General features: G+C 41.0%; 1 protein-coding gene across 1 annotated transcript in view; it reads right to left on the bottom strand.

The window, feature by feature from the left end:
- Window positions 1–871: 871 nt before the first annotated feature.
- LOC102005692 (myosin-8) overlaps window positions 872–11,894 on the bottom strand; it is a gene marked incomplete in the record, with an annotated part of 26,899 nt that continues 15,876 nt past the window's right edge. The window contains 17 exon segments of the mRNA XM_013522113.1: window positions 872–1,141; window positions 2,206–2,301; window positions 3,026–3,130; window positions 3,311–3,481; window positions 3,572–3,697; window positions 4,655–4,858; window positions 5,606–5,914; window positions 6,826–6,950; window positions 7,049–7,214; window positions 7,297–7,480; window positions 8,949–9,145; window positions 9,395–9,513; window positions 10,264–10,390; window positions 10,778–11,167; window positions 11,250–11,340; window positions 11,423–11,568; window positions 11,781–11,894. Of these exon segments, the coding sequence (XP_013377567.1) occupies window positions 992–1,141; window positions 2,206–2,301; window positions 3,026–3,130; window positions 3,311–3,481; window positions 3,572–3,697; window positions 4,655–4,858; window positions 5,606–5,914; window positions 6,826–6,950; window positions 7,049–7,214; window positions 7,297–7,480; window positions 8,949–9,145; window positions 9,395–9,513; window positions 10,264–10,390; window positions 10,778–11,167; window positions 11,250–11,340; window positions 11,423–11,568; window positions 11,781–11,894 (2,820 nt within the window).

Raw genomic sequence — 11,894 nt, 5'->3', positions numbered from 1 at the left:
TGGCCTGTGTTTTTTGCTGTTATATCAGAGAAATCTTTGCAGAAGCTAAAGTCACAATGATTTTCTGTGATGTTAATTTTTAATATTTTTCATGATTATGGTTTTGATTTCCTGCCTTACTAAATAAAAGCAGAAGTAAGGCCTTTGGGTAGCCATCAGGTCTTGCATGACCTGGGCCCCAGTGCTTCTCTTATATCATAATGTTTGGTCTTGCTTCTTATCCCATAGCTGTGCCAGCCTTCTCCCTGTCCCTGCAACACACCCATTTGCCCCCATTATAGGGCTTTTGTACTTTCTGCCATTCCCTCTGCCTGGAAATGTTCTGACCTCATATACTCATCTAGCTCATTGTTCTATTGCTTCCTTCAGGTCCCTGATCAATTTAAATTACAAAGGCCTTCCCTGACTTCTCTCTGTAATGTATTAACTGTCTTCCTCTACTTTTACATTTCCCCCTGGTACTTGTCATGTGACACCTTATATAGCTATTTATTTGCTTATTGCCTTTCTCATCCTTGTGGAATGTTAAATTCTCAGATGCTGGGAACAAACAGAACTTAATGCTAGTAGACCTAGTAGACCACAGTATCGATTTGTGGAGTGGATAGATGAATTAGATGGAGATGCACCAACAGAAAGCATTTTCCTCAATTATTTGTAACAATCTAGTGACATTTAATGAAACAAGCCCTGGAAAAGATATTTGGGGAGCGTGGAGGTGAAAAAGGGACTGCTGAGTATAATGCAAGTACAAAATATTGAATGCTCTATAAAGTCATATGTAACATTTAAAATAATACCTAGGTGAGAACTGTATTTGAAAATGAACACCTTGTCAGGGGAAAAAATGAAAGTCTGGTTTAGTTAGTAAATTTATTGTACTTTTTATTTATTTAAAGGTAAGAGAAAAATAGACATGATAAAGCAAGTGACTAAAGCCAGCACATTTTGTGCATTTCTTCAGACACTTGGTAGCACTGGGCACGTGTTTTTACTCTGCACTGATCTTTGTGTGAACCTCTCGGCTCTTCACCCTCAGTTTGTTGACCTGAGATTCAGCGATATCAGCCCGTTCCTCTGCCTCCTCCAGCTCGTGTTGGAGCTTGCGGAATTTCGCTAGATTAGCATTGGATTGTTCCTCCTAGGAGGAGAAATAGGGATGTGAGAATTAGACTTTGTGGTTCTCATTGCTCTCCATGACACACAGGATTTTATTTCCTCCTGTCGAATATTTTCTTCTCATGTTTTGTTTGTTGTGACAGACTTCTAACCTGGACAGAATTTGTAAATTCAATTACAGTTTTCACTTGAAAGGATAAAAGGGAGAATAGTTTTGCTCTGGAGAGGACATCCTCTTGTCAAACGCACACATCCACTCCTGATGCATGTCTTGGGTGGAAAGCAGAAAGAAACCCTCATAGAGCTCAGTTAGTAAGTGTAAAGTCAATCAGTAACTTTGTGAAAATCCTACTATTGTTTTGCCATATATTTTGCTTCTCCTATATAGAGAAAGGGGAAAAGTGGGGCTAGGAAGAAAGAGCACCTCTGTTGGTATTGGTTTGACTCATTCCCAGTTATGTCTTTCCCTTTCCCCTTTCTTTTCCTTCCTTCCTACCTCCATTATACCCACTACATGTATCTGGAAGAATGTAGGGGGCAGGAAAAATATAAATGATGAATCTTCCAAACCTTTTTTGTGTTGGAGAATGAACCTAGTGTGTCATACATGTTAAGCACACACTCTTTCACTGAGCTACATGCCCCCCTTTCAACATGTTCTGATAGTGGTTACAGCAGATGTGGAGAGAAAAGCTCTGCTCCTGACACTGGTAGTGAGGGAATGAATCAGGTGGGATACAGGATTGGTGTTTGGTTTTGGAGAAAACCTGATTTTGTGTAGGTGAAGGGAGAAGGATATTCATCCTGGTACTAGTTTCTACTGTGTTCCTTGCAGCTATCAGGTAAGGTGGGTTGTTTGGAACTTTCTTTTTTTTCCCAGCCCTCACAAATTTCTTAATGATAAAAGTGTATCTTTTTGAAGTTCTATTCTATAATTGGGATGAAGGGGTGTAAATTCATATTTGTAAAAAACCCTTCTAAAAATCTATGATTCTTTGTCCTCTTTTTCTCATTAACGCATCTTTTTAGCACATTTCTATCTCAAAAGAAATTTGCCTCTTTCCTTAAGGGATCAAAGGTACTTACAGCCTCTTCAGCTTGTCTTTTGTATGATTTCACCTTTGCCTGTAATTTATCCACCAAGTCCTGCAGCCTGAGAACATTCTTGCGGTCTTCCTCAGTCTGAAAGTTTGAAAAAAAATATGTTCATCCGATCCCCAAAACAGCTTACTGTGAGGTGGTAAAATAAACTACTTAGTACTCCAGCAAATGGCCTGGCATAAGCTTGGCCAACTTGGAGGCTTTGCTCATGGTTGTAATGGTAGCCACTCTTGGTAAATATCTACCATGTGCAAACACTGCAGTAGGTAATTACAAACATCTCTAATCCTTATCTCCCGAGCCTGGGAAGTAAGTGCTCTTATTCTTCTTCTGTAGGTGAGGAAACTAAAGTTTAGAATATTAAGTAATTTACTCAAGTTCAGAAAACTAGAGCAATACCCAGTTTATCTGGCCCTAAACCTACATTCCTTTCTCTCCTTTGTCATTTTCATCCCTTCCTCCCTCTCTCCCTCTCCCTGCCCTACTATCTCTCCCGCCATCCCTTCTTTCCTCTTTCCCTTACTCCATCCCTCTTTTCCTTCCTCTGCCCCTTCCTTTCACTGGGGATTGAACCCAGAACCTGTCTCATACTAATCACACGCTCTCCCACTCTATCCCCAACCCTACTGTGTTCTCTAAAGGCCTTCCTAGTCTTCCTAGTTTAGTATAAGTTTGTGATAAGCAACTGTGTTTGCTACCCCTTATATGTAGGGAGTTAATATGTGTCTAATTGTGAGTGTCACAAAAATACTAACTTTCCTTCTGTGCAGGAAGTCTGGATATTCTAGAAAGCTATTTCTGTTACCTGGTAAGTGAGTTCTTTTACTCTTCTCTCATGTTTCCGTAACCCTTTAACTGCCTCAGCATTGCGTTTCTGTTCATTTTCAACCTCTCCTTCAAGTTCACGTACCTGCAATCAAGAAAGATCCACATGCAGTTTGGGAATATTAATTTGCCCAGGAGCTGTTAAAGGAATAAGATGGGTATCCCTGACTCCAGCACAAGGATGGGACTCCATATGTAGGTCGAGAGATGGGAAGAGAGACAGTAACTTTTTTCCTTTCCCTGGCTTAGAGATTGAGACACCCACCCTGGCCTCCAGCTTCTGGATCTGCTTCTTGCCGCCCTTCAGTGCCAGCTGCTCGGCCTCATCCAGACGGTGCTGCAGGTCCTTCACCGTCTGCTCCAGGTTCTTCTTCATCCGCTCCAGGTGGGCGCTGGTGTCCTGCTCCTTCTTCAGTTCCTCGGCCATCATGGCGGCCTGGTTAGCAAATAAGTCAAGAAAATAATGAAATCTGGTGGTAGCAGGTAGCAAGGGTGTGTCAGGATAGCAAATGTTCATCTTGCTCACATCTGTGATGGCCTTCTTGGCCTTCTCTTCTGCATTGCGTGATTCTTGAATTACTTCTTCTACTTCACTATGGAGTTGTGAGACATCATTTTCCAGTTTCTTCTTGGTGTTGATAAGACTGGTGTTCTATTAAAAGTGGTGAAAATTTGCAAGATTTATAGTTTGCCTTCTTGAAATTTCACAAATATTATATTGTTGGATCATCCTAAGAACCTGATGTTAGCATTTCACTAGACTTTAAGTATTTGTTCAGTGCAAAATATTAATCATTTGCAAGGTTGGGAAATTCATCACACTTCAATGCACAATGTCCACCTGCAATAAGGACTCTGGGGTTTAAGAATGCCTATATTTGTACACATTAAGTTTTTGCTCTTTCAATTATATTTTAGCCTTATATAACTAGCATTCTATCATCAAAAGTTTGAGAATAATTGTCAGGAAAGAATAGATTCTTTTTGTGAATGTTTGGCATGGGAGTTTCTCCATTAGAAGGAATCTATTCTCCTTGAATTTCATGGTTTATTCTTCTGAGGCGTTCTGAATTTGTCTTCTGAAAATATTTTCTCAAAATTTTAACCTAGTGGTTCTCAAAGGGAAGCCAAAGCACTTCCACTGGTACTTGAAATGCTTGGGGGGCATTTTTGGAGTTCCTGTGACTAGAGGGCACTACAGTATTTACCACTTGGACGAGCCAAGGAGGCTAACAGTCCCACAAGGTACAGGGACAGTGAACACAACAAAACTGAATGCTGACGTGAGAAAGAAATGATGCATGGGACGTTTTCAGACTTTGGAATTAACAAGTATCTTTAACCAAATTTATTCTACCTCATGGCTGTGAAAATAATCTAAAGAGTCAAACATTTTTACATTAAAAAAAACCTTTTTGGTAGAAAATCTAAAAAAAGGCAAATAGGAACACACACCAGAATCACTGATAATTCCATCACCCACAGATAAGTGAGACTGATCTTTCAGAGCATATCCCCATCCTTGGTTATGTACACATATTTATAAAAATGTGGTACACCCATATTACACTCTGACTCATCACTTCCAGTGTAACAGCATTTGTCTCACCTGGGTGTGGAGGAGCTGCACACGCTCACTGGCATCCAGGAGCTCCTGCTCTACAATCTTCCTGCTCCTCTCCGTCTGCTCCAGCGTGGCCTGCAGCTCCTCTACCTCGGCCTGCAGCAGGTTGGCTCTGCGCTCCACGATCGCCAGCTGCTCCTTCAGGTCCTCCTGGCCCCGGAGAGCATCATCCAGGTGCAGCTGGGTGTCCTATTAAGTTAAAGAAAAGGCCTTAGACACTCTGAAGAGGATGAACACATTCCAGTGGGCAAATTGTAGGAGTACTCTGGTGTCAGGAACATGGAACGACGTGCCTGTCATTTGAATGAGCTTGAGAATGGTGATGTCCCTTGCTTAGGCTAAGAGAAAACTATCAGAACATGTGAGTTCTTGTTCTATTTCTGCCTTTAAGTGCTTGTTTTTATGTGCAAATCACTAATATTTATCATTTATGAAGCATTTTCTATGCAGCCTTCCCAGCACTCCAATCTGTTTTCTCATTTGATCCTCACAGTACCTCTGTGGTTGGAAGTTTCATTCTTACTTTGTAAAAGAAGAAACAGAAGTTCTAAGAGATGAAGTGACTTGTCTAATATCAAGCAGCTAGTAAATGACAAAGTCAAGACTCAACCTCAAGAGTGTTTGGTGCCAAAGGCTATGCACTTTCTATGATGTCATATCTTAATGTGTAGGCTTCTATTTTTCTCTACATAGAGTTTTTAAAAGAATATGTTTTGGGCTGGGGATATAGCTCAGCGGCATAAGTGCCTGCCTAGCAAGCGCAAGGTCCTGAGTTCGATTCCTGGTAGAAAAAAAAAAAAAAGAATATGTTTTATGTGTGTTTAACTACCTCTGGGTATTCAGCTCTGTACTTTGTTAAAAGAAGAAAAGAATGGTTAGTGAAGCATGTGGGGAGTGACTCTCTTGACTCATCTGAGAGGCTAAGGACCCATCTACCTTGAGGACGCCTTGGGTGTTCCTGTAGTTCCGCAAGCTCTCTGCAGCCAAGCGGTTGGCGTGGTTTAGCTGGATTTCCATTTCATTCAGGTCTCCTTCCATCTTCTTCTTGACTCTTAGAGCATCGTTCCTGCTCCTGATCTCAGCATCCAGTGTGCTCTGCATCGTCTCCACGACTCGGATGTGGTTTCTCTTCAGCTGGTCAATTTCCTCATCCTTTTCAGCAACTTTCCTATCGACTTCGGACTTAACTTGGTTCAACTCAAGCTGGATACGTAGAATCTTTCCTTCTTCATGTTCAAGAGATGCCTTAATAAAACACCAACTAATTAGTAATGGAAAAGAACTCGAATATTTGGAGTCCATTCCCTTGTGAGCCAAACTTATTTATCTGCTTGTCTAGTTTTACAAAGTAAGAGTAGTTCCAGGAATCAGCTAGTAAAATGATTCTTTTGTTTATTTAACCACAGATTATATAGGATAGTTCTGTAATAAAAGCGCTTTGTGATATGCAAATATTCATTTTCATACTAACAAATTTATGTGACTAAATCTATGTGTAGTAACATTAACTCTCAATCTGTTTTATAAGTTAAAATGTTTATGTGTGATATACTACTGTAGAAACTATCAGTTTTAAATTATATTTATATATTTTTTGATCAGGTAGAACACATTCAATGTAGCATGTGCATGTAGTTCATGAAAAGAACAACAAAAAACTATCTGTATGTCTCTGCTCAGAGATAACTATTTTAAAGTGGCACTTTATTCTAGTCTGTTTCTGCAAACATTTTTATATAGTCAAAGTTGAATATGCAGGTTTGTGTCTTCCTTTTAAAAAGTATTTTAAAGTCTTTATTTTTATCTACCAGAATTATTTTCCCATATTAATCATACTTAATGGCCGTGTAAAATTCCATCAGATGGCTATTCTAAAATTTGCTTATTCTTGTCCTTGGTTTGACAAGAATCTTTGTTTTAATGCTTTGCTTCTTTTTAAAATCATTTTGTTGGGATAAATTCTAAGAGAACTGATGGGTCAGAGTATTTACATTTTTAAGGCTTTTGATCATGATTGCCAAGTTGCTCTTCATATAGGTCATATGGATTCAAATCATCACCAGTTCCACAATAATGTGCCCAACTCAAATTACCAGGGACCATTCTGAGCGTTTTCACTGATCATTTGATTTATCCCACAGCATAGTAGTAGGTACCTCTGCTTCCTCTAAGGCAGCCTGAAGGTCGCATTTCTCTTGCTCCACTTGCTTCTTTATCTTCTCCAGTTCGTGAATTTGCTTTCCTCCCTCTGCAATCTGCTCTGTGAGGTCTGAAATCTCCTCTATGGATGCACAGGCAAAGCAGACCTGGTTAGACTGATGGCAACTTGGAAGGGTCTGGCCAGGGATGCATAGGATACGGGAAGTCATAGGGACTCACGCTGCAAGTTCTTATTTTCTCTCTTGAGTGTTTCAAGTTGATCCAGGGACTCCTCATAGGCGTTCTTCACCTTGAACAGCTCAGTACTGAGAGAGCGGGACTCCTTCTGGGAGGCCTCAAGTTCAGCCTGGGTTTCCTCATACTTTTGTTTCCACTCTGATAGGATCTGCAAGACAGGACATTGTCAGCCTGTCCCAGGAAAAGGAATACCGCATAAAACATCACAAAGCTGAAGCAGGCTGGGCTACCTTATCAAAGTTCCTCTGCTTCTTATCCAGAGCTGCACAGGCGGCATTCGATCTCTCCACATCTAGCATGAGGTCCTCCACCTCATTCTGTAACCTCTGCTTTGTCTTCTCCAAGGAAGCACATTTGGCATTCACAGCTTCTACATGCTCCTCTGCTTCCTGCAGGCGCTGAGCCAGCTTCTTCCTGAAAAGTGAACCAGGTTGTCAAGACCTGGCCCAGACTACATAGAAGCAAAATAATAACCTCTATGGCCCCTTCTCATGGTCCTGTTCTTTACTGTCAGAACTCATATGAGTCTCAAAATTGTGGCAGCCAGAACTGCTCCCTAGAGTGATAAATTGCATGGAAAGGTTCTAAGTGCTGAATAACTGGAGTCAAGCCCTGGGTATGTTATTGAATTCTTAGAGGTGGCTGTTGGTGCTACCACTATACCTGCTTTACTGCATCAGTAATTTGGACCTTTGAGGACTTCTGATTAGGGATCATTGTGAAAATGATTAGCTGAGACAATTTTATTGGTTGAGACCCCTTCTTATCTCATAAAGAATTTGGGGCCAACTAGACATTTTATTGGTCAAAAAAAATACACTGAGTATATTTACTTGTTTTCTCAGACTTTCCATTTCTTTGTATGTACATTCTCCCTGCAGGATGTTCAGTCATATGTACTTGGCCAGTCTACCCAGAGAAATAAATCAATAGATAAATCAGGACAGTTCATGCAGCTTAAGCAAAGAGAGATTTTTTTTCAGCTTGATTCATCTGTATTCCTGCTTTATTCCCAATGGTGTGCCAAGTGTATATCCCTAAGGTATAGAAAATACTTTAGCCTTGATCCCCAAGAAGATCTAATTGACGGTGTCTTGGTTGATTTAAGATTAGGGCTTTTTGTTTTAGTTTTTTGAGACAGGGTGTTGCTATGCAGTTCAGGCTGGCCTTGAGCTCACTTTGTAACCTAGGCTGGCTTTGACCTCATGGTGTTTCTCCTGCCTCAGCCTCCTGAGTGCCACCCTGCTAGTAAAGACTAAAGCTTTACCCTATTTAGACCAATCTTACATATTATGTATAGTTTGCTGGCCTCCAATATGAATTTTGAGAGGTATGTCTTATTTACTCAGTGTTTAAGAAAGAGGGCACTGGAAACAGAATGTCTAGTTCTGGTCCCAGCTGTACCATTTATTAAGGGTATGCCTTTGGGTTAGTTGTTTAACATGTTAACAGCCTGAATTTCCTCATCTGTATGATGGAGATAAAAATAATTATACCAACCCAACATTGTTTTGAAAACTAAATGAGCTGATATAGATACAGTAGTATTTTTTTTTTTTTTTTTTTGGTACTGGGGATTGAACCCATGGCCTTTGCAGTGAGCGACATCTCAGCCCTTTTGAATTTTTCTGTTTTGAGACAGGGTCTCACTAAGTTGCTAAATTGCCCAAACTGGATTCCAACTTGTGTCATTCCTGCATCAGCCTCTCAGAGTGCTCATGGACCACTTTGCCTGACTAGGTACATAGTTTGCATTCAATAAAAGTTAGCTTTTATTTTTATGTAGCTGTCATCATCATCATCACCACAACTATTTCTGGGAGTGGCTAAGTTGGGCTACTGAGAGACCATGTTTTTCTCCTGTGGAGTTCACGGCACATACTTGGCCTCCTCCAGCTCCTCCGTGCGCTGGATGGCGTCCGTCTCATACTTGGTCCTCCACTGGGCAACCTCACTGTTGGCCTTGGAGAGTGCTCTCTGCAGCTCGGCCTTGGCTTCCTGCTCCTCCTCATACTGCTCCCGCAGCAGGTCACAGTCGTGGCGGGAGGACTGCAGCGCATGCGCCAGGGCATTCTTGGCCTGGGGAAGTGGCATTCAGTGGCTTAAAATTCATGTACTCAGTGATATTTAATTTATAGGACCTCAAGTAACACCTAATTGAGCATATTAAGATTGGATTAGGGGGCTGGGTATTTAGCTCAGCGGCAAAAAGCACTTGCCTGGCAAGCGCAAGGTCGCGAGTTCGGTTCCGGTACCGGAGAAAAACCAAAACCAAAAAAAAAAAAAAAAAAGATTGGATTAGTTAGCAAGATTTTTGGAAAAACTCACTTTATTTTCTTCCTCCAGCTGACGTTTCAGCTCCTCAATCTGTTGGGTAGATGCTTGTTTGTTCCTTGAAAGCTGAGAAACTAAAGCATCTTTCTCATCTAATTGTCGGGAATATTCACCTAAGAATGATAGGAGTCAAGGAATTTTTAAATTGTGTAACAATAACCCTAAAACTTTCATATTTATATGTGTGTGTGTATATAAAATACGTTTTATCTGCTTCTAAATATTGTGTAGAACTGGAGAATAGCAGAGAGAATTGCGGCAGGAGTGTAGCAAACTGCTTAGTCTTATTTTTTTCTCTTCATGGCCTGCCCATAAAATTATTAGTTTATTTGACCCCTCTAAAATAGGCATTGTGAAATGATAGGAAAGTACTCAAGGGTAAAGGGCAACTGGCATGTGCAAAAGATAAGGGAAAGAAGGAAAATTTTGTGTGTATGTATATACAGGATAGTTAACATAGTTGCTCTACTGTCTTCTATTTCTTTGCTGAAAGAAACTGTCAATAAGTCCTTGACTGATCAATATTGCATGTCTCTGTTTTTATGAGAAGCCACTTTGAAGATATCAATATGTAATACAACAAGCATTATTAATTTCCTACTACTTTGTTTGTAACTCTGTATTGTCTGTACTGTTCTTTTGCTATTTTGTAAATGGTGGTCTGTCTGTTAATGTTTTCCTCCTTTTATTTTTAAAATAAAAAAAATAAAGTAGGAATACTACAAGGCCCTAAGTTCAATCTCCAGTACCACCAAATAAATAAATAAATAAATAAATAAAGTAGAATACTGCTGTTTACTTGGAGGCTGTGGAATCACTTTTATCTGGGCTTTGATGTTAGGACTCAGAGAAGGCATCCTTACCTGCTTCTGTCTGCAGACGCGCCCTCTGTGCTGTCAGCTCGTTGATCATCCGCTGCTGCTCCTCCTCCTTGGCCTTTAGTTCACTCACTTGATCTTCTAGTGTCCGGCACATCTTCTCAAGGATTCCCTACGGGACAATGGACAGTGAAAGATGAGACACTAATGCAGCAGCAACACTTAGACCCTGATTCTTAAAATAATTTTAGCGTGAATAAATTGATATCAAGTGTGAGCAGAAATTGAGGATGTCAGCTTTGTGGAACATGCTCGAATTCAAGTATGGTTTGCGTGCCATGTCTGTTCCGGTTGTTGTCACAGACCATTCCTGTATCTCAACGATTCTGACACTTGCTAAAAGTAGATTTCGAAATCATCTTAGTGGGTTATCATGCGCAATCGATATAGTGAAATACAATGGAATGCAAAATATAAAATACCTACAAACCGTGTTTAATACCATAAAAATGCATTGGCCTTGTATATCATAGCATCGTCTAGAGACAATCCTGGGTACCTTGGCTTTGGAAATGGCTTCTGCATTACTGCTAAGGTCATCAATCTCCATCTTCAGCTCGCTCTTCTCTTTCTCCAGCTTCTGCTTGACCCGCTGCAGGTTGTCAATCTGCTCCCCGAGCTCGGCCACACTGTCCGCGTGCTTCTTCCTCAGGGTGGCCGCCGTGGCCTCGTGCTGCAGGGTCGCTTCCTCCAGGTCCCTGCGCAGCTTCTGAAACTCCGCCTCCCGCTTTTTGTTCAGTTCTATCTGGGCGGAAGTGGCCCCGCCGGCTTCTTCCAGGCGCTCACTGATCTCCTCCAGTTCTCTCGAGAGGTCAGAGCGCTGCTTCTCTGCTTTGGCCCGGGAGGCTCGCTCTGCCTCGATTTCCTCTTCCAGTTCCTCGATGCGGGCCTGGGAGTGAAGCAAACACATTAGCATAAATTCATCTCAGTTTTAGTTTTTGTTTAATGGGCAGAAAAGTAGAGGTGACCACCTGCAACTCTTTGATCTTCTTCTGTAGTTGAATTTCTACCGCTTGCTCATCTTCAATTTTGCTTATCAAGTTGCTGATTTCGAATTCTTTCCTTCAGACAGAGTGATAAGACATGGTAATACTCAAGTGAATTCAAACACGGTGTCACATAGAATTTTTTCTGGAGTACTTACTTTTTAAGCTTTTCATCAAGTTGTTGTTTGTCATTTTCTATATCCATTGTGGATTCTTGGGCCAATTTGAGGTCACCTTCCAGTTTCCTCTTGGCTCTTTCTAGGTCCATGCGAAGTTTCTTTTCTTGCTCCAGAGACCCTTCGAGCTAGTGGGAAAGTTAATATGTTAAAAATGGAAAGCATATTTTACTTATTTATTTATTTATGGCTTTACTCTATGTAGGTGCAGGCTGGCCTGAAACTCATGGTGATCCTCCTGCTTCAGCCTCCTGACAGCTGGGATTATAAGTGTGCACCACCACACCCAGGGAAAGTATATTTTAAAAATACTTCAAAAAGATATTAAAAAGGTGCTGACATCATCCACTTGCTGTTCAAGCTTTGTTTTAGCTTTGGTCAGAGTGTTGACTTTGTCCTCCTCTGCCTGCAGGTCATCCAGGGTCTGCTGGTGGGCCTCTTGGAGGGCCTTCTT

This window comes from Chinchilla lanigera, unplaced genomic scaffold, assembly GCF_000276665.1.
Source record: "Chinchilla lanigera isolate Chin_1 unplaced genomic scaffold, ChiLan1.0 scaffold00066, whole genome shotgun sequence".
Taxonomy (NCBI): domain Eukaryota; kingdom Metazoa; phylum Chordata; class Mammalia; order Rodentia; family Chinchillidae; genus Chinchilla; species Chinchilla lanigera.
This window is presented reverse-complemented; position numbering and strand designations above follow the sequence as displayed.